The sequence below is a fragment of the Mesoplodon bidens genome, assembly GCF_964165515.1.
Source record: "Mesoplodon bidens genome assembly, chromosome: 1".
NCBI lineage: Eukaryota > Metazoa > Chordata > Mammalia > Artiodactyla > Ziphiidae > Mesoplodon > Mesoplodon bidens.
This window is the reverse complement of record NC_138176.1, coordinates 148421406-148439161: the sequence shown is the minus strand read 5'-3', so window position 1 is coordinate 148439161 and position 17756 is coordinate 148421406. Positions and strand designations below refer to the sequence as shown.

The 17756-nt window shown below is 38.4% G+C and overlaps 1 protein-coding gene across 16 annotated transcripts in view; it reads right to left on the bottom strand.

Annotated features, from left to right (window-relative positions):
- Positions 1-17756, bottom strand: part of RFC1 (replication factor C subunit 1) — a 79672-nt gene that overhangs the window by 48447 nt on the left and 13469 nt on the right. For all 16 annotated transcript variants that reach the window (XM_081250440.1, XM_081250449.1, XM_081250451.1 and 13 more), the window contains exons 2-4: positions 12896-13024; positions 7968-8043; positions 4815-4937 (exon numbers count right to left, since the gene is read on the bottom strand). In XM_081250440.1, coding sequence (XP_081106566.1) covers positions 4815-4937; positions 7968-8043; positions 12896-13024 — 328 coding nt within the window. The remainder of the gene's footprint in view (positions 1-4814; positions 4938-7967; positions 8044-12895; positions 13025-17756) is intronic.

Below are 17756 nucleotides of genomic sequence, written 5' to 3'. Positions count from 1 at the left end.
CACAACTAAGAAGTTCGCAGGCCACAACTAAGAGCCCGTATGGAGCAACTAAGACCCAGTACACCCGAAGTAAATAAATAAATAAATATTTAAAAATAAATAAATAAAGGTTATTTCCTAAGTATGCTTCTCATTGTTTATAAAGCACTGTGCAACAGGAATAAAATGCAAGCCACATTTTTAAAAAGGAAAAAGAAACAGATGAAATTAATTTTAATAATATATTTCATTTATCCCAACATATTCAGATTATTATTTCAACATGTAATCAATGCTTAAAAATTATTAATAAGATAATTTATCCTTTTTTTGTAGTAAGTCTTTGAAATCTATACTTCACAAGTAAAACATTCTGAATTTGGGCTAATCATATTTCAAGTGCTCAAGAGCCACATGTAGTAGTTCCCATACTGGACAAAGAACATCTATAACATAAGTGGGTCAAATACAATTTCTAAATTTCTAAAGCACAGTTATATAATCAAAAAAAGCCCTAAGTATCTAAGCAAAAGCAAATGTCTTTAGCATAATCTTAAAGGCAGATATAGGTATACAATCAGGTCAAAATATAATAATAACAGTTAATACTTACTGAGCATTTCAGTAATGTGCCAGACACTATTTTAATTGCTTTTCAAGCATTATCTCATTTGATCAAGCACAAAGGCCTCTGATGTAGGCACTAGTAATACCCCCATTTTACAAACAAGGAAACTAAGACACAGGGAAGGTAAATGAAGGTTTAACCCAGGCAGGAGGTTTTACTCAAGAGCTCATGCTCTTAAACACTACACATGCTATGCTGTAAGGAAAAAAAAAAGTTGGTTTATAAAAGATAAAATATGGAATAGTAAAGAAAATTGTTTCTTTTGGAATTAACAGGTTTTTAAAACTGAATCATATCATATAATCCTTTTCCACAAGATGCTCCAAACTCCAAAAAAAAAAAGTACAATTTTATTACCACAAATATTTTATTTAACCTTATACTGATAAATTGTTGTTGTGGGGTTTTTTTTTTTTTTTTTTGGCCACATGGCATGTGGGATCTTAGTTCCCTGACCAGGGATCGAACCCATGCCCCCAGAATTGGAAGCATGAAGTCTTCACCACTGGACCACCAGGCAAGTCCCAATATACTGATAAATATTTATTTCTACAATATGAATACTTATTCATAACCAGCATTGAAAATTTGTACGTAGTTTTAGCTTAAAAAAAAAGAATAAAAGAATTATTTTATGGTCAAGAAATTTCTAGTTAATTAATTTCAAGAAGCTGCACTTTTCTTTTTTTGAAACTCATTATATTTCTGATTTTATTATGCTAATTTTATTGCAGACTTCTTTTTAACCGTCTCATTCTCTTTTATGATGGGAAGGAAAAGGGCTTTTCTCCCATTCACCTATCATTCCAAGGCATAAAAAAGTATGAGAAGATAAAACAGGCAAAAAAACAGCTAACTTCTTTCCTGTATCTCAAATCCAGGAAAAAGCAGAATACTATGTAATACTGAACATCATATGAGATAGATATACTGTACCCCAAGATTTCTTGCTAAGACAAGATGACAACATTCACTTTCACATGTACATACCCTTGGCAGGGTGATATAAATACTGTCTAATGGTCATAAAAATTTCAGATAAGAGGACAGTTATCTCTTCAGAAAATAACATTTGAAAATACCTGGTCTGAAATAAACAGTCCTGTGTTAAAGAAAACCTGTGATCAGAGCTTAAATTGTTTGACCCTTCTGTGTACCTAAAATCACAAGATAACGATAGCCTTGATCCACAGTTGAAGGCCATCGCTGTCTGCACACTAACTTTGACGTTTTCATGGTGTCACTGGAAAGCTTGATCACACCACCTTCAGTTACATAATAAACCTATCACCATACTGGTTTTAGTATCCCTCCCACATATTCAAAACTTGACAAAGGTGGCCAGATGTAAGAGGGAGCCTTTTAATGGAAGAGCGCATTTGCACAACGTGCCTGAGCAGATATTTAGCAACAGAACAGAAAGGTTCAAGAGTCAATCTGCCACAGGCCATAATGAAGAAATTTATCTCAGCTTACAAAAAATTTTACAGAAAATATGTTCACGTCACTTAGATTTTCTCTTTGGTCATTTGAACAACTTTATCAAATATGTAAATGTTTCAGAGAGCCTACAAAGCTTCATCTGTGGGCTTCTTTCATTTTTATTTTTTCCTTTTGACAGCCTGTTATTTATATGTTTCAGGCACTGGGTCTGGCACTTTCATATGCATCATCCCATTAAGTTTTCCCAACTAGCCTATTCAATTAGTGTTTCTGCTTTACAAAAAGGGAGACAGACTCACTGCCCTTTAGCCCAGTCACACAGCTGTTAGATGGGAACTAAGGATGTACCCTCCAGGCAAGGCTTCTGACCTTCCAGTCTCAGCTTCCTTCTACAACACAAGGACTTCTTTCCTGTTTCATTCCCTACTTACTGACCAATTTATCTACCATGAGTACCTTCATACTCTCAAGTAACAGCCCATACGTGTAAGCAAATTCCAATAACATTAAAACATTAAAGGTGGGGCTTCCCTGGTGGCTCAGTGGTTAAGAATCGGCAGGGGACACAGGTTTGAGCCCTGGTCCAGGAAGATCCCACATGCTGCGGAGCAACTAAGCCTGTGCGCCACAACTACTGAGCCTGCGCTCTAGAGCCCGCGAGCCACAACTATTGAGCCCACGCCCCACAACTACTGACACCGCGTGCCTAGAGCCCGTGCTTCGCAACAAGAGAAGCCACTGCAATGAGAAGCCAGCGTACTGCAACAAAGAGTAGCCCCCCAGGCTTCCCTGGTGGCGCAGTGGTTGAGAGTCTGCCTGCCGATACAGGGGACACGGGTTCGTGCCCCAGTCCAGGAAGATCCCACATGCTGCGGAGCAGCTAGGCCTGTGAGCCATGGCCGCTGAGCCTGTGCAGCTGGAGCCTGTGCTCCACAACAGGAGAGGCCACAACAGTGAGAGGCCCGCGTACTGCCAAAAAAAAAAAAAAAGAGTAGCCCCCGCTCGCCGCAACTAGAGAAAGCCCGCATGTGGCAATAAAGACCCAACGCAGTCAAAAATAAATAAATAAAATAAATTCTAAAAAGTTATATTAAAAAAACCATTAAAGGTGAATTGTATGGTATGTGAATTATATCTCAATAAAGCTGATGTTAAAAAATAAAAAAATTTTACACGTAAGCATGCTAATAACATCAGCTCTCCAATTATCCTAATAGTAAACCATAGATAGCATGGCTGAATGAAGCCCATAGGTAATCCAAAAACCTAACCTATAACTCATCTCCCAAAATGTTGATAGATCAGTCCCTAACTATTGCTAACTTTTAAGACTCATTACTTCACTCGTAGATTACCATAAATGCCTCAGCCTCCCCAATTATAATTTTTCTATTCTCCTTCCCACCTTAAATACTAGCAATCACTCTTAAATACTATTTTCATCATTCTATAACTGTTCAAAAACTTTAATGGTTCCCTTTTCCCTGCTATGTGGAATTCCTCTGCCTACCTTTCAAGATCTTCCCTAAACTGGCTTCATTACCTCTCATTATTCCTCGTGATGTGGGCAAGCAATCTCTTCAGTGTCCTGTGAATACATCAAGCCTTGTGTTGGATGCTGTTCTTTAAATAATCCCATCTTATTAACCAGACATGTTCTTTCCCTCCATCACGGGCTCATCCGTCAAGGGTTAGATCAAATCTTACCCTCTCCATGAAGCCCTCTCCCTGACTATTGTATATTGCAGCCTCAGGCAATTCCTATAGTACTTAGGAGTCTTTAATCATCTTTGTATCCCCAGCACCTAGTATCTAGGACGGAAAAAACAATCAATAAATGCCTGTTGAATGTAAGTTGTAACATGCTGTATCAAAATAATTGTGGTTTTTACCCTGTCTCTTCAAACCAGGTGTATTCACTTCACTAGCAATACAAGTAGCAGAGTGCTAAAAATAATGGTGTCAGAGGTTTTCCTTAAGATGAACAAACTAATGAGGTATCAGATGCTCTCATGGCCCCTTTAAGCATTTCTATATAGGAACTGATAAAACAGGTTCTGTGAATTTGAAGATGGTCTCCTCTAGGAGTTAACAATGCTAAAATCTAAATGACTTTATAATGAACCCATCTAAGTGTTTTTTCCTAAGATGACAATATAATTCAGGGTTCCTCACCATAAAAGAATACTATCTATGAAACAATTATTTATACTATGAAATCTTAGGGTACATTTATAAATGTCTTATTTTTTAACCACTCAAAACAGCTCAAATAAATATAAATACAATAACAATCTTTTTTTTTTTTAAAGCCAATGCTAAAATCTTTTGTGTCACCAGAGAATATAAGGAATTTAGGTCACATCTGTGCTAGATTATAAAGCACAAATATGAATAGTCATTATATATTTAGATTGTTATGACTTTAACACCCAAGATAAAAAAACTTACATTAAAAAGTTTTAAAACAACCCAATAATATTTGAATATATGATTCAAGACAGAGCTTCAACATATATGCTTCAATATACAGCACTTTAAAAAAATTCTAAGAACCAATTCCCCTGTAATTGGCCTTTAACTCACAGAAAATGCCAAAGATAATTACAACCTTCCCCTGGTAAATATAATTCAACAAACCAAAAAAGGCAACAGAAATTCAGTTCAAAGTGAAGGAGGTACATTTAGATACCAACGAGAAGCTCAAGAACATAACACACACTGCGCTTTTTTCTAAAACAATAAACATATTCAGTACCCTTACCTGTTTCTGAAATGTATGTAACAGGATCCTGGTGTCGAATTTTAGCAGGTTTAGAAGACAGTGGCAATTTTTCTGGTCGCTTTTTGGAGTTTTTTACCTGCACTGTCTCCTCTGATTCTGAATCTAAATGAGAGGAAAATTAAAACTTTGAAAAGAAATAGTATAATATAGTGTGTTTTTAAAGTGGGTTTTTTTTTTGTTTTGTTTGTTTTTTGGCTGTGCCATGCATCTTTCGGGATCTTAGTTCTCTGACCAGGGATCAAACCTGGGCCCACAGCAGTAAAAGCACCAAGTCCTAACCACTGGACCACCATGGAATTCCCTTAAAGTGGTTATTATTAACCAATTCCTCAAGACCCTTTCAAGGCAAATCTCTTTCATAAATTCTCACAGGTTGCCTTCTATCCAGTGTTAAGCCTTTGTATTACTTTTCTGTTGCTGCTGTAACAAATCACCACAAACTTAGTGCCTTAAAACAACACAAATGGGGAATTCCCCGGCGGCCCAGTGGTTAGGATTCCGTGCTTCCACTGCAGGGGTCACGGGTTCTATCCCTGGTCAGGGAACTAAGATCTCGCATGCCACGTGAAGCAGCCAAAAAAAAACAACAAACCAACACAAATGTATTAGCTCACAGTTCTGGAGGTTGGAAATCCAATTTGGGTCTCACTGGGCTAAAATCAAGCATCAGGATGGCTGTGATCCTTTCTGGATACTATAGGGAAGAATCCATTTCCTCACCTTTCTAGTTTCTAGTGACTGCTAGCATTCCTTAGCTCATGGCCCCCACTTCCTCCATCTTCAAAGCCTGCAACATTAGGCAAAGTCCTTCTCAAGCTGCCATCTCTCTAATTCTCTAACCTTCTTCCATAGTCAATCTCTCTCTAAATCTCTTCTTCTGCCTTCCTCTTCTTTGTGACCACATTGGGCCCATCCAGATAATCTCCCTACTTTAAGGTCATCTGATCACCAACCTTAATGTCACCTACAATTTTAATTCCCTTTTGCCACGTAACCTAACATATACACAGGTTCTAGTAACTAGAGTGTGGACATCTTTGGGGGCCGTTATTCTGTCTACCACAATCTAATCACCCAGAGCACTTAAATATAAATCAAGACAAAGTATAAATACCTAGTACACGTGTGGTACACAATAGAGGAGTTTCAGAAACTTTAGTGTCCTTCCTCTTCCTCTCACCACACATTTTTAAATCCTGTCTCATACTGTTCTAAAATGTATCAAACAATTAAATTTCCACTTTCCCAAAAGATGGAAACTCCTGAGAAATGGTGATATGTACTTATTTCAAATTCTTTACAATTCTATACAGCAGTAAAAGACTCACGATAGACACTCAAGTACTTTTAGAAAATGAGTCAGAATCTTTGCTACCACTGTCAAAATCCTAACAATCTATAAATACTTCCTTAGGTTACATTTCTAATTTTAAGAATTCATACCAAATAGATCTTCTCCAGAAAAAGCAAAACCTAAAACTTCCTGAGTTCTACCATTATTTTAACATATCATAAAATGCATGCATAAAAGTGTATGTTCCCTATCTTAAAAGTACAGTTGATCCTTGAACATGGGTTTGAATTGCACATGTCTACTTATACACAGATTTTTTCCAATAAATACGTTGGAAAAACTTTTGGAGATTTGCAACAATTTGAAAAAAGAGACAAACCACGTACCCTAGAAATAACAAAAAGGTTAAGAAAAACGTATGTTATGAATGCATAAAATATATGTAGATACTAGTCTAGCCCTACATAGGTATAAGGTGATCTTTAATATAAAATTAATGTGTTAGTTTTCTGTTTTATAACTTTGCTTTCAAAGAATTACATTACTATACAGTATGCCTCTCTGTAACTGGAGAAACTGCATATCAGCCTATCTATCATCACAGGTGAGTTTTTTTTTAATGTAACAATGTTTCCAATACTGTACTATGAATATGACTATAATACTGTATGCCAAAATTTTATAACAGATTCATTCATTAGTGCATAGGCTAGGCTCTCATGAAGCAATTGTATCAGTAACACTAGGCTAACAAATACTACCTGAATCAACAATCATACTGCTGTTTCTTCATTATCAATGCACGAATCGTTATATCTGTAAGTAAATACGAACTTTCTTTTCACATTACCTTTTCATTTTTGATGTCTAGCATTAGTAATACATATAACATCTACAGTCTTTTGTATCATATTAGACAATGTTGATGTAGGTACTGAGAGATGATTCATCTTGTAAACAGATGACATAAACTTACAGTATCAATAAATACAGTACAGTACTGTAAAGGTATTTTCTCTGCCTTAAGATTCTCTTAATAACAGTTTCTTTTCTCTAGCTTACTTATTGTAAGTATATAGTAAAAAATATATATAACATACAAAATATGTATTAATTGACTTTTTATGTTATTGACAAGGCTTCTGATCAGCAGTAGGCTATTATTACTTAAGTTTTGCGGGGAGTCAAAAGTTATATGCAGATTTTCAACTACAAGGGGGGTTGAAGCCCCAACCCTTGCATTATTCAAGGGTCAACTGTATATTCAAAGTTTTTAAATTGTGTTTGTTCCTTTTTAACTGCAACAAAAAAGAACCAGATCAAAAGCACAAAAATTATATTTTAGATCTTTGTTTCTAAAGCAACATTTTATGGCACTATTTTTCAAATTCAGTTTCTAAGAACCTCAGCTGATGGGGAGGGTGGGAGGGAGGGAGATGCATGAGGGAAGGGATGTGGGAACAGATGTATATGCATGACTGATTCACTTTGTTATAAAGCAGAAACTAATAAAAAAAAAAAAGAACCTCAGCTGAAAGAGAAGTTAATATGAATATTTTAAAAAATAAACATACCATATTCAAAGTAAGTTTCAGACACGCTGTATATACTATCTCCCGTCCCGAACAAAACTTTAATATATTAACATATTTCAGCTCTGATAAATTCTGTAGTATAATAAAGTTGTTTTCAACTTTACTTGAACATAGAACCCTCTTCTTACAGCACCTGTTAAGATCACAGAGAGCTGTGTGTCTCAGAACGTCAGTCTGGAAAACACTGTTCTAACAGATACAAAATAGTTTTTAAACTTGAAAGCTCCTCAAAAGAAATATTACCTGAATCATAGATGATCCTCTTTTTCTTGTTTGGTTGCTTCTGCTTGAAGTCATCTTCTTTACAAGAATGATTTACCTATAAACATCACAGTATAATTAGAACACAGAGAAGCCCATATACCTTAGCTGTTTTTTCCTCATTAGATTTGGGCTCAATAGTTCACAACTAGAGGAACGCTGCCCCCCCAGGAAACATTTCTGCTTGTCATAACTGGGGTGAGGGTGTTACTGGCATACAGTGGGTAGACGAGGGATACTATTAAACATCCTGCAATGCACAGGACAGTCCTCCACAACGAAGAATTATCCTGCCCCAAATGTCAGTAATGCCCAAGTTAGGCTAAAGAACAGGCCAGACCCATCATCAAAAAGATAAGAAATAACAAATGCTGGTGTGGGTGTGGAGAAAAGGGAACCCTTGTGCATCGTTGGTGGGACTGTAATCAGTGCAGCCACTATAGAAAACAGTATGGAGGTTCCTCAAAATATTTAAAATAGAACTAACTACCATACGACCCAGCAATTCCACTTCTGAGAATATAACCAAAGGAAACAAAACACTAACTTGGAAAGGTATCTGCACCCACATGTGGTAATCACTGTGGTAATCCTTTCATAATATATGTAAGTCAAACCATCATGCTGTACACCTCAAACTTATACAGTGGTGTATGTCAATTATTTCTCAATAAAACTTGGGGCGGGGGAGGAGCAGGGGAGAGAATAAGCCGGATAATAATTGCATCAGATGGCAAAGGCAGGATTGTAGAAAAGGCTATATTATTATTCATTTCCACTTTCAACACTAACCTATGTATAACAAAGAGTAAAAGGATATCAGATATTACAAGGCAAGTGCTTCCTGAAAATGAAAAATTGAGACAGAAATAAAAGCTAAGGAGTTGTGGGCCTATCACTACTCATTGCCTGGCGGAAAACTAAATAAAACCAAGGCAAAGGGTATTAATATTTATATTTTTTAGTTATATACAGATTTCTAACATATTCATAAGGTATTACGAATATTTTGTAGTTATACATCACATTTCTAACACATTCAAATTTTCCCCCAAAAAATCAAGAAAGCAGACAGCAAAAAAAACGACTATAATCAATTACAAGGTAGAAATATGTTTCTATCCATTATAATAAAACTTCAAAAACTTAAGCACAATCAACTAGCTTGGAAGAAAATGAGATGAATAAACCACTGTAATTCAAATACACCACCAGACTAGAGGACAGGGTTAGAAACAATGACAATAATTCAGAAGTGAGAGAAAGGGGTATCCCAAGAGGGAGAGAGCCACAGAAGGGGTGTTCCAAATTCTGTCAATAAACTTAGCCCAAATCTGTGGCTGTCTCCTGAACTATATATGCACAGAAAAACTCGAAGTGCCCAGCTAAGGTTAAAAAAAATTGAACAAAGATTTCAGATGCTGCCCATAACAGAGTGGACAAGAGTATGGAGTTGGAGTTCAGGCAAGTTAACTGCCTGCTAAACTAAAACACCCTTTGGAGGAAATAACAGAATCCAAAGTTACTACGTTGTAAAATTCACACTATGCAAGGTAAATCCAAAATAACCAGATGTACAAAGATATAGGAAATGTGACCTGTGATGGTTACTTTTATCTGTCAACTTGACTGGGCCACAGGTACCCAGATATTTCATCAAACAAGATCAAACAGAATTTGCCTTGCTAGGTTTTAGACTTGCTTGGCACCTGTCACCCCTTCTTTCTTCTGATTTCTCCCTTTTGAAATGGGAATGTGTATTCTATGCCTGTCTTACTATTATATTTTGGGAGCACATATTTTGTCTGGTTTCACAGGTTCACAGCTGGAGAAGAATTTTGTCTCAGGATGCATCATACCTAAGTCTCACCCATATATGATTTAGATGATATTTAGATAAGCCTTTGGACTTCAGACTTTAGAACTGGTGATGCACTGAATTAAGACTCTGGGGGGCTTTAGAATGGAATAAATGTATTTTGCATGCAAAAAGGACATGAATTTTGGGGGACCATTGGCAGAATATTATGGAATGAAAGTTTGTATCCCCTCAAAATTCATACATTGAATCCCTAACCCCCAGTATGGCTGTGTTTGGAGATGGAGTCTCTAAGGAGGTAATTAAGGTTAAATGAAGTCATAAGGGTAGAGCCCTGATCTGACAAGTTAGTGTCCTTATAAGAAGAGAAACCAGAGAACTCACGTGCATACACTCACTCACTCTGTCTCTCAACCTCTCTCCCCACGTGCTCACACCAAGGAAAGGCTATGTGAAGACTCAGCAAGAAGGGAGCCATCTGCAAACCAGAAAGAGAGTTCTCGAGAGAAACTGAATTGACTGGAACCTTAATCATAGACTTCTAGCTTCCAGAACGGTAAGAAAATAAATTCCTGTTGTTTTAAGTCAGCCAGTCTACGGTATTTTATGGTAGCCTAAACTGACTAACACATGACCCACAGACTCAAGATAAAAGGCAGTAAACTGAGATGAATCCAGACGTTAGAATTAGTAGGCAATGCTAGAACTGAAAAATATAATACTTAAAACAAAATATTCACTGCATAGGCTTAATAGCAAATTGGAGATGACAGAAGAGTCAAAGAACTTGAGGATAGTAATAGAGAAATTATCCAATCTGAAGTACAGAGAAAAAAGGAATAAAAATGAATAAGCTGCAATGATCTGTGATGCAATTCCAAAATTCTTTTTTTTTACATATTTTATTTATTTATTTATTTATTTATTTTGGCTGCACCAGGTCTTAGCTGCGGCACATGGGATCTTTAGTTGCAGCATGAGGACTTCTTAGTTACAGCATGCAAACTCTTAGTTGTGGCATGCATGCAGGATCTGGTTCCCAGACCAGGGATCGACCCAGGACCCCTGCACTGGGAGCATGGAGTCTTACCCACTGGACCACCAGGGAAGTCCCATAATTCCAAAATTGTAATGTGTATATAATTGGAATCCCATAAGAAGAGGAGAGAGAGAATGAGGCAGAGATATATTTGAAGAAATAATGGCAAAAGTTCTCAAATTTGAAGAAAGATATATATTTACAGAGTCAAGAAGCTCAGAAACCCTAAACAGTATAAACACAAGAAAATCACACACAGGTACACCATGGGCAAAGCTGAAACCCAAAGATAAAGAGAAAATCTTTTAAAGCAGCATGAGAAAAATAATACATTACATACAAGAGAATATAACATGACTGCTAACATCTCACCAGAAAAAATGGAGGCCAAAAAAAGAATGGGACAGGGCTTCCCTGGTGGCGCAGTGGTTGGGAGTCCGCCTGCCGATGCAGGGGATACGGGTTCGTGCCCCGGTCTGGGAAGATCCCACGTGCCGCGGAGCGGCTGGGCCCGTGAGCCATGGCTGCTGGGCCTGCGCATCCGGAGCCTGCGCTCCGCAACGGGAGAGGCCGCAGCGGTGAGAGGCCCGCGTACCGCAAAAAAAAAAAAAAGAATGGGACATTTTTAAGTGCTGAAACAAACTGTCAATCCAAAACTCTATATCCAGCAAAAATATCCTTCAAGAATGAAGGCAAAATAAAGACATTTTTAGATAAACAAAAACTTACAGGATTCATTGCCAACAGACCTACTCTACAAGAAACGCTTAAAAAAATTCTTCAGGTTTTAAGAAAATGATATTAGATGGAAATTCAGATCTTCAATAAGAAATGAAAAGCACTAGAAGCAGCAAATACATAGTTAAGTATAAAAGATCAATTCTCCTCTTTTTTTTTTTTTTTTTTTGCAGAGCAGAAAACTGAGGTTTTTATTTTAGTCTCACCTAAGAAATAAAAAAAATTACGTGTTTAAATTATAATTTATTGATGATTTTGATGGTTTGCTTATTTTAAATTATATGTATTTGTTTATAATTTTAATCTTACATATTTTTAAAATTTTGTTTAATTTTGTTTATCTTATTAATTTAAGGTAAGTTTTTATTGAGAAATAACTGACATGTAACATTATATTAGTTTCAGGTGTATAACATGAAGATTTGATATTTGTATATATTGCAAAATGATCCTAAGTCATTAACATCCATCACCACAGGTGGTTACAAATCAATTTTCTTCTTTTAATTTCTTCAAAATAAGGTCAGTTTACAGCAATAATTATTACACTGAGTGTGGAGTATTAATATGTCGATATAATACATATGCCAATTAGGGCATAAAGGATGGGGTGGTGGTAAACAGACCTGTAGAGTTGCAGAATTCTTATATTTTACACAAAGTGGAACAATATTAACTCAAATACACTATTGTAGTCATTGCCTGTTTTTCATAGTGACGTTATATCTTAACTTCTCTGAGGCCCAAGGAGGACAGGAAAAAGAATAAAGCTTTCCTCCAAAGCCTTCCCTCACCAGAAGCCCAATACCATTCACCTGGCACTCCTATCTTTATGAGCAAATTTTGGTCTTAAAACACAAAGTTTTAACAACTAAAAAGGGTTCCATGTCTAGTGAAGGAAAACACCAAGCTACGAATGCAGCAAGATATATTAACCAGAAATAAGTAATACCTTATTACTTTTCTTCTTCCTCTGCTAAATGAGTTGAAATCTATATTTACTCGAGGCTCCAAATACATCAAATCTCAGAACTGGGTTTATTTTATTTTTGGTTTTTTTTGTTTGTTTGTTTGTTTTGCGGTACACGGGCCTCTCACTGTTGTGGCCTCTCCCGTTGTGGAACACAGGCTCCGGACGCGCAGGCTCAGCGGCCATGGCTCACGGGCCTAGCTGCTCCATGGCATGTGGGATCTTCCCGGACCAGGGCACGAACCCGTGTCCCCTGCATCGGCAGGCGGACTCTCAACCACTGCGCCACCTGGGAAGCCCTGGGTTTATTTTATACAATTCAATATTGTATCTGGAAAACTGACCTTGATTTCCTTTATTCCTTTCTTCGTTTTTATAGTTTCTTCAGCAGACTTCGTTTTCTCATTCTTCTTTGCTGTTTCACTTACAACTTTCTTTCCACTTGGTATAACCCCAAAGAATTTTCGAATATCCTAGAAGCAAAAAAGGAGACTCATAAACAAACATTAACTGCACAAAATTCTAATTTCAATTGTAAAAAGGAACAACTCTCCACACACACTGGTTTACTCTCAGTAATTTCTTCATAATGAGATAGTTCTATGTGTGCAGCAGCATTCTTTCTACATACAAAAGTTAACTGATAAAATTACCTCAGTGAAAAATAATATGTCTGGGGACTTCCCTGGTGGTCCAGTGGTTAGGACTCCTCACTTTCACTGCTGAGGGCCCAGGTTCAATCCCTGGTTGGGGAACTAAGATCCCGCAAGCCACATGGTGTGCATCCCCCCACCCCCCAAAAAAAGATAAAAAAAATAATGTGCCTAATGAAAAGTAATATTAATTCTCAGAATCTGGCCAAAAACAGGGCAAAAATAAACAAAGGAAATTTTTCCTAATGATAGCACAACTACTAAAGAGTCAAGTAACAAGCATTTATTGATCATGCATGCACATACCCCATCATCTCAGGCATAGTAGGTGAAAAGACAAAGAGCTGAAGAACATAATCCTTGCCTATGGGATTTTGTTTTTAATATTTACTTATTTGGTTACACTGGGTCTTAGTTGCAGCAGGCAGGCTCCTTAGTTGCACCTCCAGGGCTCCTTAGTTATGGCATGCATGTGGGATCTAGTTCCCTGACCAGGGATTGAACCCGAGGCCCCTGAACTGGGAGCACAGAGTCTTATCCACTGTGCCACCAGGGAAGTCCCGCCTATGGGATTTATACTCCAGTTTGAGAGAAGAATAACTCTCAGAACCCTGATCATTTAAGACCTTAATAACTAAGAACCTTGAAATTCCTTTCCTTTCCATGATTCTTCCAAATTCTGAAGAAAAAATTTTGACTACAATACTTTCTTCAATTACTCTACCCCATGTTAAACAACAGAATCATATTAATCATACTGAAACACTTACAATGTAATTTACAATTAATATCACTCACCTTTCGTATCCTTCGCATACATATTCTTCCCTACCCTTTTAGATTTTAGCTTTGAAGAAACTGTGGTATAGAGAACAGGGAATAGACCTTAGAATGAGAAACCTCTGGTATGAATCTCTGCTCTAGTGCTTTCTAGCTGGGTGACCCTGAGCAAGTTACTTTAATCTGTTTTCTCATCAGTAAAGTGAGACTAATACTCCCTACACTTTATGAGGATTAATCATACATCTATCACAATACTGGCTGAGTAAAAACTTCCCTTCTCCCTCACTTATGAACGATTATCCCTTCATGTCACTGAAACATCCCCATTTACAGTTGTCTCTGCTCACAGGCAAGGGTATAAGGAACAAAGTATAGTGAGAATTTAGGATCTGAATTCCAAAGGATGGGCTCAAGAGCCTGTTGTATTGTTTTCCCTATTCCTATCCTTAATGGTCATAAGCCTGAGTCTTCAATTCTTTTTACCTGTTCCAACCTATCTCTATTGTAGTGAGGAAAATGCCTGTTAAAAGTACTTTACCAAGTGTAAGAAAGGTAACAATTTTTCACCTAGATCCTGGCAGTACTTGTCAAACCCTTAAAATGTCAAAAATCCCAAACAAGTGTGTTATACAAAGACACACACAAACACACAGCTTTGTGGTTAAGGCAATAAAGAAAACAGATAAATGAGGTACACAGACATGTTAAATTTTTTTGAAAGGTTACAGACTTCCCTAGTTTTATACCCTCTTTTGTAAATTTCTTAATATAAAAAAGTCACAAATCCATCCTAATAAAATCTAAGTCTAAAATATACTGTTTGCAGAATGGATACCTCTGTTATGAAACTGAGACATTTGTGTCAGTCGCTAAAGAAAAGTTAGAGGAATAAGTAAGCCAGAAAGCCACAGTCTTCCCTATAATTTGCAAAGAATTGAGTTTGAGGCTAACAACTACTTACTTTATTGCTTCTGGAGGAAATGAGAGTTTCACATTGGAGTTTCACTTTTGAAATTACCAAGTGAGTCTTCATTCAAACAGTGGTGATTTTTTAAACACATACACACACACACACACACACACAGCACACATGCACCATGGAAATATCAAAACTAAATATTAATAATCAGCTTAAAGTCAATGGTGGTTTTCCATCTGTGTTGGAACCACAAATACTTAAAAAAGCAAGAGAAAGAAAACAAAATATAATTCAGGAAATGGAATTGTTGGTAACTTTGAGGTCTCTAATTTTTGTCTGTTCCATACTGCCAATCCTCAGCACTGTTGCAACCTTTCCTCCCTAAGTAATTCTTCCTATTCACAACCCCTTTCTTTTCCTTTCCCTTTATTCTACCCTACTCTCCCACTCCCCATGCCCTTATACTCTGACGGCAGCTGAAAAATTAAATTACAGCATCCTGATCTAACTCAATATACATTAAAAATCTAAATTTTTGGAAAAGAATTTACATCAGAATGAAAGCGATTCTACCTTTTTAGGGGTTATCTCCAGTGTGAGCAGCCATCTGGTGTATGAACATTTAAGAGCCAAAGGTCACCAATTTGACTTTAATTTATAGGGTGACTTAATTAACATTCCCTGTCTAGTATTCCAGGTCTTCAAAGACTAGTGACTAATCGAATTCCCAAATAATGGATCTAGACAGCACTCTTACATGCACAGAATAATTCTTGCTGAGTATATTAGTAGAAAAAGGAACAAATTTTTAAGTTTACTTTTATAATCTTAGCAAAGGGAAGTCCTTCCAAGCAGAACATCAAGGTTAGGAACCACTCATAAAGAAAGACAGATTTGACTGCATAAAAATAAAACAAAAGACGCCATAAACAAAGTTAAAATGTAAGCAACTAACATGAAAATATCTACAACATGTTATATATAAGAGGGCTCCTACAAATCAATAAAAAATAACCCAGTAGAAAAATGAGAAAAACCTACCAGTAGACAAATTATAAAGAAATGCAAATAACAAACATAACAAAAGATGCTCAACTTCACAAATAATAAACAGATAAATTAGAACTTGATTATATTTCCCTAAGCGTTAAAAGACTGATAATGCCCAGATATGTCAAAGTTGTGGGGAAACATGCTCACATACTACACTGCTAATAAAAGTAAAAATGGGGGGGGGGAGAGGGGGAAGATGGCAGAAGAGTAAGACGTGGCGATCACCCTCCTCCCCACAGATACATCAGAAATACATCTACACGTGGAACAACTCCTACAGAACACCTACTGAACGCTGGCAGAAGACCTCAGACCTCCCAAAAGGCAAGAAACTCCCCACGTACCTGGGTAGGCCAAAAGAAAAAAGTATAAATAGAGACAAAAGAAGAGGGACGGGACCTGCACCAGTGGGAGGGAGCCGTGAAGGAGGAAAGGTCTCCACACACCAGAAGCCCGTTCCTTCGCGGGCGGAGACTGAGGGTGGCGGAGGTGGGGAGCTTCGGAGCTGCGGAGGAGAGCGCAGCCACAGGGTTGCGGAGGGCAAAGCGGGGAGATTCCCGCACAGAGGATCGGTGCCGACCAGCCCGAGAGGCTTCTCTGCTCACCCGCCGGGGCGGGCGGGGCTGGGAGCTGAGGCTCCGGCTTCCGTCGGAGCGCAGGGAGAGGACTGGCAGCGTGAACACAGCCTGAAGGGGGCTAGTGCGACACGGCTAGCCGGGAGGGAGTCCGGGAAAAAGTCTGGACCTGCCGAAGAGGCAAGAAACCACTGTTTCAGGGTGCGCGAGGACAGGGGATTCAGAGCACTGCTTAAAGGAGCTCCAGAGACGGGCGCGAGCCGCGGCTGACAGCGCAGACCCCAGAGACAGGCAAGAGATGCTAAGGCTGCTGCTGTCGCCGCCAAGAAGCCTCTGTGCGAGCACAGGTCACTATCCACACCTCCCCTCCCGGGAGCCTGTGCAGCCCGCCACTGCCAGGGTCCCGGGATCCAGGGACAACTTCTCCGGGAGAACGCGCCTCAGGCTGGTGCAACGACACGCCGGCCTCTGCCGCCGCAGGCTTGCCCCGCACTCCGTACCCCTCCCTCGCCCCAGCCTGAGTGAGCCAGAGTCCCCGTATCAGCGGCTCCTTTAACCCCGTCCTGTCTGAGCGAAGAACAGACACCCTCCAGCGACCTACACGCAGAGGCGGGGCCAAATGCAAAGCGGAGCCCCAGGAGCAGTGCGAACAGAGGAGAGAAAGGGAAATCTCTTCCAGCAGCATCAGGAGCAGCGGATTAAATCTCCACAATCAACTTGATGTACCCTGCATCTGTGGAATACCTGAATAGACAACGAATCATCCCAAATTGAGGACGTGGACTTTGAGAGCAAGATTTATGATTTTTTCCCCTTTTCCTCTTTTTGTGAGTGTGTATGTGTATGCTTCTGTGTGAGATTTCGTCTGTATAGCTTTGCTTTCACCATTTGTCCTAGGGTTCTATCCGTCCGGTTTGTTTGTTTTTACTTAAAAATTTTTTTTTCTTAATAATTATTTTTTATTTTAATAACTTCATTTTATTTTATCTTCTTTCTTTCTTTCTTTCTTCCCCCTTCCTTCCTCCTTCCTCCCTCCCTCCCTCCTTCCTTTCTTTCTCTCTTTCTCTCTCTCTCTCTCTCTCTCTCTCTTTCTTTCTACTTTTTCTCCTTTTTAATCTGAGCCGTGTGGATGAAAGGCTCTTGGTGCTGCAGCCAGGAGTCAGTGCTGTGCCTCGGAGGTGGGAGAGCCAACTTCAGGACACTGATCCACAAGAGAGGTCCC